The following is a 17,097-nucleotide window of genomic DNA, read 5'->3' on the forward strand; positions in this document are numbered from 1 at the left end:
GGTCATCACAGGGATCCCGACGGCGGAGGGCTGAGCACCAGCCCCAGGCTCGGGTGCCGCTGGGCACCCCAGCAGCAGGGCTGAGCCGGGTGGGCCCATGCTCAGCTCCCTCAGCCGCCCACCATCCGCCATCCCCAACGCCCAGGAAGCTGTGAGCGAAAGTCTGGAGGGAAGAGCGCCCCTGAGAGGAGCCCGGCGGCCGCCTAGTGCCCCCTGCGCTGGACGGATGGACTCGCCTCGTGGGAAACGGGAGCCACTGACGGGTGTAGACCCGAGTGCGACCTGACAGCCCTGGGGGAGCGCGGGCTGGGGCGGAGGCCGGGCCAAACCGCAGACGGGTGGCAGGTGTGGGGAAGAGCTCAGACTGAGGGGTGCCGGGGAAGGAGGCCCGTGGGGCTGAGAGGGGAGGAGAAAACCACAGGGCCCGCGGCCAGACGGTCCCCGAGGGCGCAGAGACACAGAGAGAACAAAGAGCTCAGCAAGAGGCAGCGGGTGGCACTGCCAGCTGCTCCGGCCATTAAAGACGACGGGGAAGGAAGACTGCTGACGGCTCACCTGCTGACCGCAGGTAACGGACACGCCCACGTCCAGGTTAGTCGTGTTTTCGGTCTAACTCGCTGTCACCTGCTCAGAGGCCTCCAATGGTCTGCGACATGCTTCATCTTCCAGGTGATGACTTTCCTGTGTGTGATCTAGGTGAGTATTTATTTTTATTTTTTATTGAATTTATTGGGGTGACGCTGGTTAACAAAATTATATAGGGTTCAGGTGCCCGATTCCACAGCACATCACCTGTAGCCTGTATTGTGTGTTCACCACCCCAAGTCAAGTCTCCCTCCATCACCGTTTATTCCCCCTACAGCCCCCCCCCCCCCCCCAGGGCTCTCTAGGTGAGTATTTAGAATAAAAGTATATGGCAAGAGGTAAGTTCATAATATAACTTTATTTATTTAGAAACTCATCCCCTATAAGTTTCAAGAAGCATAAACTCGGGCCTGGCTTTGTCCCTCTACGCCTGGGGGAGGCGGTCAGTGGCCGGCCGGACGCCACGCTGTGACCTCGCGGTGCCGGACGGCCTTGTTTTAAGCAGGCTTCCGATTCTTAAAAACAACAGCAACGACACAAAAGCAAGTCCAGGTTGCGGATCCCGTGATTCTCAGCAAGTTCCCGTCGGCCGATCGCACCCTGAGCTTCTCTCTTTGTGCCTGAAGTGGGCTGACTGTGTCCACGTCCTGAGGAGACGGCCGACTGAAAACTTGGCCGGATAGAAAAAATAGGTAAAAAAATAAAACTGTCACGTCTTCCAAACGGCCGCCTCTTGCGACCTCGGGGACGCTGTCACATCTCCGTCTGTGTTTCTCCACCCTGGGCCACGTCTGTGGCTTCCACGGGGCGTGGCGCGGGCGGGGCCCTGGCCTCCAGGCCCTCCACGGCGGCGTAGGCCAGCATGGCCGCACACAGGACGGCCAGGAGGACGTAGAGCTTGGTGCTGACGCACAGGAAGGTGCTGTACCCGAAGGCGATGACGAACCCCAGCGCCTCCCAGAGGCGGTAGTTGGCGAAGGCGGCCTCCTTGCTCGCGTCGAACAGGACGCCGAAGAGCACTGCGGAGGAGAGGCCCCTGAGCGCGGCGCCCGGGCCCCAGGCGAGCCCTCCGCTGCCGCCGACAGAGCTCTGCCTTCCCAGCGCCCAGCGCCCTCAGCAAAATCCCTTTTTATTTTATTTATTTACTTTAAAAAATATCTCTTTATTGATTTCAGAGAGAGGAAGGGAGAGGGAGAGAGAGAGAAACGTCAATGATGAGAGTCATCCATCGGCCGCCTCCTGCACGCCCCCGACTGGGGATCGAGCCCGCACCCCGGGCCTGTGCCCCGACCGGGAATCGAACCTCCATCTCCCGGGTCCTAGGCTGATGCTCAGCCGCCGAGCCACACCCAGCCGGGCAGACCGTTCTCTTTTTAAAACACAGAATAATTGTATGCGGCGGGTTATAGCCCGGAGAACGGTGACAGGAATCGTCCCGTAAATAAGAGACAGGATCCGTGACACGTCAGCACGGGCGCCCGTGAGCGGTGCCGGCTTAGGAAAGCAGACAGGGCTCCTGCCCAGGACACAGGCGTCCCCCGCGAGAGCCCCCGACGGCCACCGCGGAGCAGTGCGAGCCGCGCAGCCTTGGATTGCGACCGGCACGTCCTGCTGTGCAGGTAAGTGGGTGAGTCACCGCTGAGTAGAGCAGGGAGCCAGGCTGGTGTGGCTCAGCGGTTAGAGCGTCCGCCCACCAACTAAAGGGCCCGGGTTCGAGTCCAGCCAAAGGCATGTACCTGGGTTGCAGGCTGGATCCCCGGGCCCGGCGGGTGCATGCGGGAGGCAACCCATCGCTGTGTCCCTCCCACATCAATCGACCTTTCTCTCTGTGTCTCCCCCCACCACCCACTCTCTCTGAAAAGCAATGGGAAAAATATCCTCAGGTGATGATTAAAAATAAATAAATTATAAAGTTGGGGAGGGACAAGCACCCCTTACAGAAGAATTACATGTGATTTATGTGCACCCCCCAGGAGGTGGGCACTGGGTGCCCTGCCTGTTGGCTGGAAGTGGCGAGTGGAAGGAAGGGCAGCAGGCTGGCTGGAGAAGCCGGGCAGGTGCCAGGGAGACGGGTGGTCAAGGCCACACATCAGCAAGCAGTCCCCCGCCGCCAGGCGCCCCCGACGATGTGGTGACAAAGATGCTGCACTCTGGGGTCTCCCTCCCCCAAACCCAGAGCCCCAGCCAAGTCATGAGGAAAACATCAGACACACCCCAGTGAGGGGGAGCCTGCAAACCGAACCGTATCCTCGAAAGCGTGGGGTTCACGGCAACACAGAAAACGAGAAACGTCCCAGGTCGGACTCAGGCGCTGTGAGGACCGAATGCCACGTGGTGCCCTGGTGGGACCCTGGTGGACCCTGGTGGGCCCTGGTGGGACCCTGGTGGACCCTGGTGGGCCCTGGTGGGACCCTGGTGGACCCTGGTGGGCCCTGGTGGGACCCTGGTGGACCCTGGTGGGCCCTGGTGGGACCCTGGTGGACCCTGGTGGGCCCTGGTGGGACCCTGGTGGACCCTGGTGGGCCCTGGTGGGACCCTGGTGGACCCTGGTGGGCCCTGGTGGGACCCGGGACCAGCGGGACAGCGCTGGGAGCTGCACAAGCCTAAGGAAGGTCTGACCCTCACTTAGGCCGTGACCCCGGTAACTACCTCGTTCTGACGATGCCCCAGGCTTGTGAGTGTGACCGAGGGGACGCGGTGGACGGACGGAAACAGAGCTCTCTGCACTGGCTCTGAACCTCTCTCTAAATCTAAAGTGACTGCAAAATACAAAAGTTACCTAAGACGAAAAGAGCCTGCTCTCGGCCCCGCTGCCCCACATCCTCACGGGAAGACCCGGGGGCAGTGCCCGGCGCTGACGCCCACCCTCGGGTGCAGGGCGGGGACAGTGGCCGGGCGGCCTCGCTTGGTTGGAGGCGACAGGCCAGTGAACCCGGCGCAGGAGGGGTCGGGTTTCCGCGTCCGTCAACCAGAAAACGGCCCCTCTGGCGGCTGACGGGCTCGAGAGCATCTTTGGGCCGGACGCCCTGCATCTGACGGGCAGCGAGCGCGCTGGTGCGTGAGGGTTGCTGTGGCAACGGCGCCCGTCGCTCAGGACCCGTCACTGCGAACACACAGACGGGAGCCCTGGCCCAGGCTGACTCCCCCAGGCCCGAGGGGCCGGAGCCCAGCGGGAGACGCCCGGCAGCTGGCGGCGGGTCCTCCCTCCCACCCGCCCATCAGTGCCAGACGCAGACGGAAGACGGAAAAGCAGGGAAAACTGCCCGAACGTGCGTTCGTCTCAGCCACTGGCCGAGTGGGGCGCACGGATTCTCCTAGAGACGCTCACGTTCAGCCAGAATAGCGCTGGAAACCCAACTCGCCCCTTAAGAAAAACAAAAACTAGCCCGGCCGGCGTGGCTCAGCAGTTAAGCGTCCACGTAGGATCCAGGAGCTCGGGGTTCGATTCCCGGTCAGGGCACGTGCCCGGGTTGCGGGCTCGGTCAATGGCTCTCTCACCATTGAGGTTTCTGTCTCTCTCTCTCTCTCCCTTCCTCTCTCTCTAAAAAAATCAATAAAAATATATTAAAAAAGAAAAAAAAAACAAGTGAGGGGCCCTTGAGAGGTGGCAGAAGCTACGCAAAAATTCCACTTTTAAAAAATACAGAAAACATCGTCACAGCGTAGGGTGGCGAGTTCTTGGGGAGCCCGGGGAGCCTGGCTATTTAACATCACTTCTCGCTGAAACCACGGCCAGTAGAGGAGCTTCTCAAATGTATGAAAATAACAGCTTTCCCCACAACCGATCTTTCCCTGAAAAAAAAATTACTTTTTATCTATACAAAAAACCCCAGAAATCATGCGTTTTAAACGAGCATCCCTTCTTCGAGTCTTTATCCGAGCCGTTCAAGGGACCTCACGTCGCTTTGCCGAGCCTCTCGCCCACGACGGGACAGGGAGAACCGGGCAGTTACCCCTGTGTCTCGGGGAGGAAGCCAGACATTTTCACTGCAGTCGTGTGAAACTCCCGCAGAACAGCTGCCTAGAGGGTCTGCGGCCTCCCACCCCATTCCCTTTCCTGGCTCGTGTGCGTAAATACGCTTAAAATCCAGGGGAGCTCAGGCACGCCAGCTAACGCTTCAGGGAGCAAGGCGGGCGGGGCGGTCGGTAAAACGCCGGCCTCGTTCACGCCCCTCGGGTGCTGAGGGACGCCCTCCCCGTGCTCACCCGGCAAGGTGGGCGGAATTCCCGCAGGGCCGGGCCGCCAGGGGCTTACAACTCCCGCGCCAAGGAAAGCTGGGGAGCCTCTGCCTCCCTCTCCCCGAATCGCGTTTCTGCTGTGGGGCAGTCGTGGGCCTGGCTGCGGGGAGTTTCGCTCCTTCCCCCGAGCTGTGGACCTTGACCCAGGCGCCAGTTACAGCCCTGAGCCAACCACGTGTCACCTGGTTCAGAGCCTCGGGAAAGCCGCCCGAGCCCCTGAGCCAGCGGAAACGATCGTGGGACCCAAACCCTGGAAACCCACCAGCCTTAGGTCTGTTCGGAGATGTTTTCTCAGCTGTTTTAAGGAAGAAGCCGCCCAGGGACCTGAGCCCACGGCCGGTGAGGTCATGGGCATGACTCTCCTCGGTGCAGGGGGGCAGCCAGGCCTCCGTCCTGGAAACGTGGGCTCCTGGCTTGTTTGGGGACGGGCGTGCCCGGTTTCTTGTCCCCGGGTGCTTCCCGGGTAAAGGCGGACGTGATGTCTACTCGGGAAGCGCTGTCTTCCGCGCCGAAGCCAGCGCCCAGGGCCCTGGGCACCTCACCAGCTGCAGATCTCCAGGGGCACGGATGGCGGCCTCCCGGGGACCCCATCAGCCCCCCTCCCGCGCCAGGCTGTGGACGGGTCTGCGGGGAGCTCGGGGCCCAGCGCCCACCCTCACCCCTCATTTCCAGCCTCCACCCAAAGGCAGCCGTGCTGTCCCGGTGTCCTCCGTGGGTTGCCCCCACACCCGGTCCCTTCTCTCCAGTGGCTCCCTCCGAAACCCTCTCGTCTTATTGTGGAAAGCAGGACCCGTCAGCACCCACCGGCGCCTCCCTGACACTCCAGTCCCATGGGTGATGCTGACACGACCGGTGCCCATGGGGCTGCCTGAGCCTCCCGGCTCTGGGCCGCAGGGGACTCCCTGGGCCTGGGGCCGCCCTCTCCTCCTGCCCTGACCACTCAGGTTCCCCCCAAGGCCGTCCTGGCTGTCCTGCGCGGCGTGGGTCACGGTGGCCTCCGTCCAGTCCTCCCGGCCCAGCGGAAGAGCCCCCAGTCCCCGGGCATCTCCCTCCCACAGCACGTGGACCTGCACCTCCACCCTGGCCCTTAGGCTCCCACAGTCCAGCGTCACTCACCCCGGCTCCCAGGGCCAGGCCCTCTGCCCTCTCCTCTCCTGTGTTCCTCGCGTCCTGCCACGTGGCCTCACGTCCCACAAGATCACCAAGACAAGCCTGCTGTCTCCCCTCCTGGCCCCCTCTGCTCTCTCGGGCTCCTGAGCCACGGCCCTGCAGGCAGCCAGCAATCCCGCTGACCCGGGACGGCCCCGCCCCTCCTCTGCCCTGTGGACCTCTGCCCTCCCGTGCCAGCCCCGGGCACTCGGGGCAGGTCACAGTGCTCCTCGCGTGAGAACCGTGGTTCTCAGGACGGGGACTCGTGCCCTGGGCCGATTGTTTTTCACACCGTGGACCTGAATAAACGCTCAGAGGAAACACTTCACGTCCGTGACGTCTGCTTGGCTCCCAGCTCTGCTCTCCTGGCTGGCGAGTCTCCACGTCTCCCCGGGGCCCCCGAGCCGGCGGGTCCTCACCCTCACCAAGTCCCCCCGGCTGCCCAGGTTAGGGGCCCGAGCGGGGATGTCCCTGTGCTGTGCACCCACCGCTGTTCTGCGTCTGCCAGACGGCGTCGGCCACGCCCCAGAGGCCAGAAAACACGAAGAACACGGCCAGCTGCTCGGGGTTCGGTTTCCACAGCAGCAGGGCGATGATGCAGGACAGGTGGGTGGCCGCACCTGCGGGGCAGGGGGGGAACCGTGGGAGGTGAGGGCCATGCCGGCACCCTGGGCGTCGCCTCCGGGCGCGAGCAGCGTCTCCTGGAAATGCACCAGGCTGTTTTCTGCAGGCGGGTTTGGCGCTGACGGTGCGGCCGGTGTGTGCGCTTCGCAGTCTGGTCGCAACTCTGCTCACCTCTGGCCTTTCGCCTCCTCGCCGCCGGGCAGGGGGGCGAAGAGTCGCAGAGGGAAACATGGTCTTGCCTGGGCCGAGGGGCCCAAATCATGAGGGTCCAGGCAGAGAGCGCCAAGGGCTTCTCCACTTGGGAGATGGGAGGGGTGTGCCCACCCTGGAGGCTGGTCTTCCAGGCAGGGAGGGGAGGGAGGGGAGGCCGGGCTCAGCCCCCGACTTTACCCTAATGGCTCGTGTTTCTGCTGACCCTGTGCGTCCAGGATGCAGCGACACAGCAGCTGGGACGCTCCGGAGACCGCTGGCCGCCTGAGGCTGTGTGGCCTGGGGCAAGTCACTACCTGTCTCTGTCCCTCAGTTTCCCCGACTGCAAAGCCTCCTCCACAGGGTGGCGTAGGGATGGAACCGAGGACATGCCGGCTACGTGGCCCTAGTGGGCTTGTTGACAGAGACCCCTGGGCCTTGACCAGCAGCCGGCCGCGGTTTCGTTACACCCTGAGTTCTCGCACCTCACGCTGTCTCTGACCCTCTCCCCCTCCCAGGACACGTGAAGGTGCCGTGTGGGGAGCTGGGAGTGGGTCAGCTCTGACAGATCACCAGGTGATCTTCACGCACCAGGTGACTGCCGGTCACGCCCCTCGGGAGCCGCCCCTGACTCCCCCCCCCACCCAAGGACCGAGACAGCCTCACCCCGCGGTCAGGGCATCCCTCTATTTGCCTACACGAAACCCTGCGCTGGCCCCACCCCGGCCCCGTCGCCCCACCCGCAGTGGGGCACCCCCCAGCGCCAGCCCCGCGGAGCCAGGTGGGCGAGGGTCCGCCTACCGAATGCGTAGAGCGCGATCCGGCCCGTGAACTGGGACACCTTCCCGTAGAGCTGCGAGCACAGCGAGTTGGTGGCCGAGAAGCAGATCATCACGTAGCCCACGAAGTGGATGCCGAGGGCGCAGGTGGCGTAGGACTGTGGGGGGAACGGGGCGTCACAGCCTCCCCGGGCCCAGCGCTCCTCGCGGTTCGCTGGGTCCTTTGCTGACACGCGTCCTGCTGGGGTCAGCTGTCCTGCTCAACTGGCCTGAGCCTTCTGCCCAGCCCGGCTCCGGGGGCAGAGGGCGGGGCTGATGCTGTGGGACAGCCCTGCCCGCCTAAGAGCCGGCGGGGACCCTGAGGACAGACGTCTGGACGGGCTGAGCGGCCTACTCAGCCCTTACACAGGCCGATCCGAGCTTTTCCTGGGGGTCGGGCAGGTCCCCTCGGTGGGGAGGGGGATGAGCTCCGGGCAGCTGGGCAACAGTTGGTGTGACAGGAATGGTGGCACGTCACTGTCCCTCTGTCCAGACACACAGGGTGTCCAGCACCAAGAGGGGCCCCATGTGAGCCAGGGACTCGGGGTGATTAGGACGTGTGGGTGCAGATTCACAGATGGCCACAAACACACCCTCTGGAGAGGGCTTGGTGTGGGGGGGCTGTGGAGGGGGGCTGTGGCGGGGGCTTGGTGTGGGGGGGCTTGGTGGGGGGGCTGTGGGGGGGCCTGTGGAGGGGGGCTGTGGGGGGCTTGGTGTGGGGGGCTGTGAGGGGACCTGTGGGGGGCATGGTGTTGGGGGGCTGTGGGGGGGGTTTGGGGGGGCTTGGTGTGGGGGGGCTGTGGGGGGACCTGGGGGGGGCTTGGTGGGGGGGGCTGTGAGGGGGCCTATGGGGGGCATGGTGTTGGGGGGCTGTGGGGGGCTTGGTGTGGGGGCTGTGGGGGGCATGGTGTTGGGGGGCTGTGGGGGGCATGGTGTTGGGGGGCTGTGGGGGGCTTGGTGTGGGGGCTGTGGGGGGGGTTTGGGGGGCCCGTGGTGGGGAACAGGGGTGCGTGGGAACTTGCCATGCCTTCCACCTAAACGGCTCTAAGATAAAGTGCTCCTACTTGGGGGTCACTCGGTCAGCTGGGGGCCGCCCCCGCCCGGCCCGCGGTACCCTGGTGTAGTCGCCGGCCAGGAAGGCCTGCTGGAAGCCGCTGTACAAGGGCAGCAGGACCAGCAGGCGCAGGCGCCGGTCCCGGAGAAGCCGGAGCGTCGAGAGCAGCGTGGACCGAAGAGACGGAGCCGCGCCTTCGCTTTTCCGCGGAGCGTCGCCGACGGGGTCGAGGAGCAGCGCCACCAGCAGGACGGCCACCGCGCCGCTCCCTGAAAGGAGGCCCGGCCAGCGCGGCTGGTGGGGGCCCGGCGCCGGGCCGTGGCCCCGTCCCTCCCCCTTCCCGGAGGCGACGGGCAACCTCAGGCGCGGGCTGCAGGCGAGACCGCGCCGGCCGCCCCGACCCAGACTCGCGCCTCCGATGTGGCCCCGGGTTCCTGCACGCGCGGCCACCAGGCCTGGGCACGGGCGCTTCGGGCGCGTCACCGTAAAGCACTCTCCCGAACCCCCCTCACTGCCTGGAGTGTGCAGCCACGTGGGACGGCGCGTCCGCTGCCCACTGAGTGGCCGCAGTTCCTCCTGCACAGCCCCCTTGCGGCCTTGAGCATCCCGCTGGGACACGCCCCCCACCCAGGTGCCAGCCGGAGGGAGCCTGTGAGCGGCGGGTCACAGGTGCAGGAGCCACGTGCTTACTAGGAGGCAGGGGTGTGTCCGGAGCTGCCCGTGGCCCAGAACCTCCTCAGAGGGCATGAGCCGGGCACGGCGGGTGTTGCACAGCAACAGGCCGCGCTCCGGGGAACCTCGTGATGGGGACGGAGCCCGGCAGCCCCGGGAAGTCGCCCCAGGGAGAGAGTTCTCTGCCCTCCAGTCCGCTTTCCTCCCCTCCTGTTTTTCTGGTCTTTGGGGGAACGTGGCCTTGCTGAGGGGAAAGAGGCTTTCAGACCCACAAGCAAGCCGGGAATCGAGCCACAGGAGACGGCGTCTCCAGGCTCCACGTGCGCATCTGTTTCTCACGAACTTCGACTTCAGTCCCTGGTGCTGGGCCTCCCTGAGCCGGGAACTGGGCGTGACGTGTGAGTGGGGCCCGGCTGCGGCCCGAGCACGCAGCGGGGACCAGGGGGCGCTGCTGGGGACGCTCACAGGCCACCTGCGGAGCAAGGCAATGCCCGTGTCCGTGGCCTGACTGCTCCTGAGGACAGGGTTGGCTGCACATGATTTCAATGAAACGCCTGAGCTCGCTCAGCCGGACGCACTGTGGGGGCCTTTCTGAGCAGCGACATTGCTTGGACGTGGGGAGACGGTCGTTTCCAGCCCAGGAAGGAGCTGGGTCTTGCTTTCCGCGAACTCCGCCCGGGGCCGTGAGCACATACCTGTGTAGATGCCCAGCAGGGTGTAGATCAGCTCCCGGGAGGGGCTCTGGGTGTGGTTGGTGGGCGCCGTGGCCATCACACAGTCACTGGCCCCGCAGGACAGGAGCTGCTCCTCCTGGATGGCCCCTGTGAAGGGGAGGAGCCAGGTGACGTGAGAACACAGGTAATTTCGTAGGATACCGGACGGGAGGGACGAACGTGCCGGTGGAAAGGAGGGTGGACACACCCCAAACTGGGCGTCACAATAGCTCAAGGTCACAATACATGGCTCGTTTGACCAAGTGTCTCAAAGTCCATTTCCCCTAAGGTCCGTGTCCGTATGCTTGATTTTAGGGCAGTTTGGGCAAATGTGCCTTAAATGTTGGTTACTCGCTAAATTCGTTTCCTGACATAAATGAACATTTTCAACTTTTAAAAATTAATCAAAGAGAAAGAACACGTATTAGAAGGGGTGTCCGGATGGCTGGGTTCTCACTCAGGTCCATCTGTACCAGCTCCATGGCCTGGGACAGGCCGTTTCTTATCTTTTCTGAGGGTTACTTTCCTATCTGTTAAAAGTAAAATGTGACCCGGCCTGGCGTGGCTCAGCGGTTGAGCGTCGACCTGGGATCCAGGCGATCGGGGTTCGATTCCCGGTCAGGGCACATGCCCGGGTTGCGGGCTCAATCAACGACTCTCTCATTGATGTTTCTCTCTCTCTCCCTCTCCCTCTCCCTTCCTCTCTCTGAAATCAATAAAGATGTATTTAAAAAAAAAAAAGAAGTAAAATGTGGATTATCACATCACATCACATCCCATGAGAAAACGGGGAAGAAGGATTTGACTGGCTTCCCAAAGGCAGGACTTTACACGGGACGGACTGGAGGGCCAGGGCGAGGGGCTGGGGGTGGTCCCGTGACAGTCAGGAGAGTCAGCACTTTCCCCTGTTGACTAAGGTTTCTTGTGAGAATCAAAGAGATTCATGTCCTAGGCCCTCGGTTTAAATCCTCAGGCACCCAAGGGTGCAGGCGTAAGACAGGCACACGCTTCGCCCGGGGTCTGGGCCAGGTGCCCTAGAACGTCCGTCATCAAGTGCTCACTTCAGTTCAGGAATAAGTGGTCTCAGGTGGAGCATTTAAAACACTAGTCTTGGGTTGTAAACACCCAACTCAATATACACAGGCGATGTGCTGTAGAATCGTATACCTGAAACCTGTGTGACTTTATGTCACTCTGATCAGTTCAACTTAAAAATCTATGGAACAAAAAAGTAAAAAATAATAATAAAATAAAACACTGGCCCAGCCGGGCGTGGCTCAGTGGTTGAGCGTCGACCTAGGATCCAGGCGATCAGGGTTCGATTCCCGGTCAGGGCACATGCCCGGGTTGTGGGCTTGATCAATGACTCTCTCATCATTGATGTTTCTGTCTCTCTCTCTCCCTCTCCCTCCCTCTCTCCGAAATCAATAGAGATATATTTAAAAAAACAAAAACAAAAACAAAGAAAACACTGGCCAGCGGATCAATTCAGGGGGAAAATAGGTCACTTGAACCTGTTCTCGGACAATCGGGAGGACAGTGTTGACTCCACAGACCCGGGTGGCGGCCTCAGCTCCCCCAGGGGAGGGGAGGCTCAGAGTCGGGGAACCTCCGGCCCACAGCACCGCCGGGGAGGAGCCGGGAGCCAGGTGAGGCGAGGCGCAGGCGGGAGAACCGCGCCTTGAGGGCCCACGTGATCACCGCGCGAGTCCCGAAACGCGGGCGTGCTCGCCGGGGGTCAGAGACGCTCCCGGGGCCCCCGTGGGGCCGTCTCCTCTTACCTTGTGTGGGCTTCTGGCCAAACACCAGAGAGGAGATGAGGTTCCCCCACACGCCCGACGACTGGAATATGAGGAAGAAGATGCCGAAGTACTGGTTCACCACGTCCCTGCCCGGCCTGCCCGCCGCCTCTGCCCGGGCGTTCCCCGCGAGGGTGAGGTAGGTGCACTGCGCGGACCACAGCGGGGCCGCTCCGAGGCCCAGCAGGATGGAGGTGGGGATCAGGGTGTACCTGTCGGGAAGACCCGCACGTAAGGGGCCGCCGTCCCCTCCGCCCCCCTCCGCGGGGGAGGAGGCCTCAGGCCTGGCCCCCTGGAAGCACTGCTGTGTCTGTGGACCGGTTGGGCGGACGGGCCTGTCCCCTCCTGACCACCGTTAGACTCGGAGACACGAGCAAAGTCTGCGCCTCGTCTGGTTCAGGTTCACTTGCGAGACCCGGGGCCTCCTTTGTGTTGAGGGCAACGGCCCTGAGCTGGGAGCCGGGATCGCCAGCAAGAGGGGGCGGGTCCAGGTGTCCCTAACAGCTCGGCAGGTGACAGCCATTGACGGACACTCTGCGTGAACCTCCGTGGTAACGCCAGCCAGAAGGTTGTGGGGCTGTCATAACCAGTGTGTCCTGGGTGACAAGCAGTGTCCCTCAAGGAAGGCTGGCAGGCGTACCTGGGAACAGGGCGCGTGGCCCGTGAGCTTAGAGCTTGGTCCCCGAGGTCCCTTTCCTTCAGGGAGGAGGCAGAGCGCAGGGTGGGTGCCGGGCTCCCACCCTGCCGAGTCCACTGCCTGCGGGGGGACGAGCGTGTCCTCCCTCGGTCCCCTCTGCTAGGTCCCCCTGGCACCTGCCCTGGGCATCCTGGAGTCTCCTCATTGTTCCTGGGGCAGTAAAACTTCCCAGCACCGAGAGGGAGCCCGGCACAGGCCCCGGGGGAGTCAGTGCGGGAACGGGGAGGAGGGGACAGCAGAGGGGACAGCAGAGGGGACAGCAGAGGGGACAGCAGAGGGGACAGCAGAGGGGAAGGCCGCAGCAGGGTCCTGCGCAGAAGCCGAGGGGAGGCCTGGGGAAGCCGAGCTCGTTGTAAAGCGGGGCCGGGGCGGTGGCTGGGGCGAGGGCGAAGGGTGCGCCCACTGCTGCGCCCGGGAGGCCCGGGCCCGGGCCCGCGGCAGGCAGGGTGTACCAGCTGGCGTAGAAGTTGCCCAGGGAGAAGGTCACGTAGCAGCACATGGAGGCGACGATGGTCCACTTGCAGCCCAGGATGCGGATGAGCAGCGGCGGCAGGAGCATGGACGAGAGCAGCACCGCGCCGTAGAGCGCGCTCAGCACCGTCACCCCCATGCCCTCCTCGCGGTACAGGCTGCTCTGTGGGGACACAGTGAGCGCTCGGGAGGACGGGGCCGAGGGGACGGGGCTCGTTGCCCCGGCAGGCCGACTGGGGGGGGCTCGCCGCCAGCCGCGGGCGGCGAAGGAAACCACGGCTAGCGACTCCGGGGGGAAAGCAGGGCCGGGGGAGGACGCCTGGGAGGCCTCCTGCGCCTGGGACACCTGCTGTCCTCCAAGGACAGGCGAGGCCGCTGGGACGAGCGTGTCCAGGCCCCGCGGGAGGGACTCCTGCGGAGTCAGAGGGGAGAGCGGCCTTCTGGGCCGCCGACCTCCATTCTCCACATTTTTGTCATTTTTGAGCTGAGTGCCTGGTGCAGCCTGGTAGGAAGTGACCAGAGGTCAAGTCGGAAACCAGAACGGTCTCCCTGTCCTTTTACCTCGCCTGTCAGAGGAAGGAAGACCAGGCAGGTCAGGGGGAGGCAGAGGGAGAAAGGGGGGGCGAGGGGAGGAGGCTGAGCCACGGGAAAGGGCTGTGGTTCAGGGACGGTGGGAGCTGGCGTGTTGGTAACACCAGCAACGGGCCTGGTGGGCACTTAGGTCGGCCAGTGGAGTCGGGGAGACGTTTTTGGGGGGAGGGGAGCACGTGGGCTCTGGAGGATGGGAGGTGCCTGGGGAGGGTGGGAGGTGCCGGGGATGCATCTGCACAGGCCCCGTCCCGAGGTGACAGGCAGACACCACTTGTCCACTCTCACGGACTCTACGTGGTCTAGTGAAATCTGACACATTCCCGTCGCTGCCCCTGAGCACAGAGAATCCAGGGATTCTTCCTGGTCTCCTGTAAACCACCCAGAGGCAAAGATATCTTATCCGGCAGCAGCCCAGGCCTGCTCTCCTGGTCCAAGGGTCAGCTACACGCCCTCGGTTGTGCAACTGCGCTGGGCTGGGAGTGAGACCCACCCCTGTGGGCCTGCATGTCCAAGCCACTGCTGCTCCAGGGGTTTGGGGGGTGAGTGGCACAGTGAGCAATCCCACGTTCCCCGCCGTCTGTGGCCACGGGGATTCCCGGAGGCCAAGGCGACGAGAGGGCCTTGCGCAAGGGCCTTACCTGCAGGCTCTGGAGGCCTCCGTAGGCCGTGAAGAGCAGCAGAAACCCCAGGGAGACCACGAGCACGTTCCGCAGGCTTCTGTCCATTGTTCTGACGGACGGCGTCAATCATCTGTGGACACGCGGACTGTAGTTTCCTACGAGAGCGCAACCGGGCCCGGGAGTCAGTCTGCACCAAGAAGCCCTGTCCTCCCGTGTGAGTTAGAGGCTTAGTCATTAGGTTTCTGGGAGTTAATGAACTTGGCTGTTATGACACCATAAAGCAGCGCAGTGTTACTCATTTAACTGCTGCAACCCACAGCCACGTCCCACAAGGCAAGAGGCCAGGGCTTAGCCTGGCGTCCTTAGGCTTTTTGCCTACCGCTTCTAGTAGATGTGGCCCTCACAGCGAAGGAATGGCTCATGTTACAGAACATAAGCACACAGGATACGATATTGTACATCCGCACCGTATGGACCCATCACGGTCCCCTCCCCACCAACAGAAAGGGTCAGTGCTGCAGAACATGAAATGAACTTCAGTCTTAGGGAACAAATTATGTCAACTTCCGAAGCGTTAACGTGACTATAGGAGCCCGGGGCCAGAGTGTCGGTGCCTCGGAGACTGGCCCTAACCCCACGACCCCATCCTCTGTGGGTTTTACCTAGTGCAGTGGCCGCCTCGGCTCTAATCACTGTTGGAGAACCTGGCTTCTTAAATCTGGGAGCTGTCAGAATGCAGAGCCAGCCAGGATGCCATCCCGGTTTGCTTTTGTTGGCAAGTCAGTAGGTCCCTGGGAAATCATTGCGAAACATCTGGCGCAAGTGGCCCGGCTGGTTTGAAAGTTCCTGTCCTCAGCAGTTGCTTATCTGGGACTGTTAACTCCGGGAAAGATTGTGGGAAGCTGCAGAAAGCCAGGCTGGAGGAGAGCTTGATGTGATTGACTGGGAACGTTTTTTAAAAGACTTCTGTTGGGAATTATTGTGTGGTTTCTGAACACAAACAGGACGGGCATGTATGAATATAGACCTGTACATACATGCACGCGTGTACCTGCATGCAATGCGTCTGTAAGGAGACTCGGAGCAGGCCCCTTTCTGGACAGTAGAAATTGTGGGAGGAGAGGACACCCTCAGTGTCACTCAGATCAACATTCTTGCCATGAGATACACCTGTGCACTATTTCCACCTTTTTAGAGAGAATATAGATTTTAAAAATCATGTAGATTTTAAATAAAATATATTTTTACAAGGAAATCTTGTGTGACCTCCCAGGACTCCTCAGTGTGTGACCTCCTGGGCAGCCGTGGTGACGTTCGCTTCCGTGGTAGCCGGTGGAGAACATGCCTCTTGGCTTGTTTGTTCCAAGGGACACACAGGGCTGGCTCTGCGGCCTGGAGCTTCCCTGGGTGATAGGACCGGAGATAAGATCTGTTCCCAGGGTGATAAGACCGGAGATAAGATCTGTTCCCTCCATGGCCGCCTCCTAAGCTCCAGGTGAAGGCGTGTTGATGGGCATGACCGGGATCGACCTTGATGAGACAGGTGACCTTGTCCAGCCTCTGCTGTGTGTCCTTAGTGAGAAAACCCGCTTGTTCATTTCTTCTTTACATTCCAGGCCTGAGCCCCTGAACTCCGACAGCCCCACAGCCAAGTTCTTAGGAAGGAAGAAGCTGGTGGGGACCAGCCCGAGTTAGACCCACCTGAGGTCCACTTCACCTGGGGCGGGCTGGGCTCAGGGAGCACTGACCTGGCGGGGGCTCCGTGTCCCAGGGCTGGCGACACCCAGGTGGCTTCCTCGGTCCCCACAGCCGTCCCCCTCTCTGCGGGACCAGCAGGGGGGCCTCCCTGCCTCGGGAGCGTCACCGTTTGGAGAGCCCGGGATCTCTGATGGGTGGTTCTCTGCATGAGTTTTCTCTTCATTAATTTCTCACCTGCACGGTTGGGAAGGTCTGTATCTCTCTGTAAACTCTCCACACAGAACATCAGCTTACTTACAATATGACCTTGACTCAGAAAACGGTCATGGAAAAAAATCACATTTTCCTTTTAACTGGCTTTCAGTTCTCAGCCGGGGCACATTCGACTCTGCCGTCACGTCCAGGGGCTCGCACAGCACCCTCGGTGTCACTCAGATCAGGACGATCCATTAACGTACCGTCATCGGGACGCCCGGTTCATCTCTATCTCAATCGGTCGCACCCCGGCTCGCCCTGGGGTCCCGCCTCCTCTCACAGCGTTCGCGGCTGCGCAGGCCGGCGACCCGCTTTGCCCCACGAGCAGTGGCCTGCGCTGTGGCCTCCAGCCTGTGCCCAGCAGGGCTTCTCCTGCGGGGTCGCTGGGCCGTCCTTCAAACATACGTCCCTGGGTGCTGTTCATTCGTTCGTGGAGCTCGTATGTGCTGGGTGCCGGGGGGGGTGCTGGGAGCTGGGGACGGGACCACACGTGAAGCTCTGAGGGCCACGGCCCCTGAACCCCTGACCTCACAGTGGCGGAGCTCCAGGCAAGGGGGCAGGTGTTTGCATTGTGACATGAGAGGGACCGTGACCCGGGCCCCCAGGCTCTGACGGCTGGAAGAGCCGCAGCCCAGGGGAGGAAGGGGTTCCACAGGGCGGCAGGAGCTGAGGCCTGAGGGACACTCGGTGCCCTGGACGACCCCCCCCGCCCAGACGGAATAGGATTGAAGTAGGATTGAGGTAGGAAGAGTCTGTGACTCACAAGAGCAAATCACAGTGAGTGTGGCCGGTGGGGGGGGGTCGGGGCAGAGGGGGCTGGTCCGGCCCCAGTCGAGTCTGGACCTCGAGCAGGGAGGGGAGAGATGGCACCAGACACCCACCTCTGTCCCCGACACCCACCTCTGTCCCCAACACCCACCTCC

At 62.5% G+C, this 17,097-nt stretch overlaps 1 protein-coding gene across 1 annotated transcript; it reads right to left on the bottom strand.

The window, feature by feature from the left end:
• Nucleotides 1-925: 925 nt before the first annotated feature.
• On the bottom strand, nt 926-14,944 carry UNC93A (unc-93 homolog A). Its single transcript, XM_081140419.1, has 9 exons — nt 14,884-14,944; nt 14,240-14,376; nt 12,992-13,173; nt 11,825-12,054; nt 10,026-10,151; nt 8,719-8,927; nt 7,588-7,723; nt 6,462-6,593; nt 926-1,604 (listed from the first exon to the last, which is right to left on the bottom strand). Exons 2-9 carry the CDS (start codon nt 14,324-14,326, stop codon nt 1,339-1,341), a joined length of 1,368 nt encoding a protein of 455 aa, XP_080996545.1. The 5' UTR covers nt 14,327-14,376; nt 14,884-14,944; the 3' UTR covers nt 926-1,338.
• Nucleotides 14,945-17,097: the final 2,153 nt, after the last annotated feature.

Source organism: Miniopterus schreibersii (genome assembly GCF_964146895.1).
Source record: "Miniopterus schreibersii genome assembly, chromosome: 6".
Classification (NCBI taxonomy): domain Eukaryota; kingdom Metazoa; phylum Chordata; class Mammalia; order Chiroptera; family Miniopteridae; genus Miniopterus; species Miniopterus schreibersii.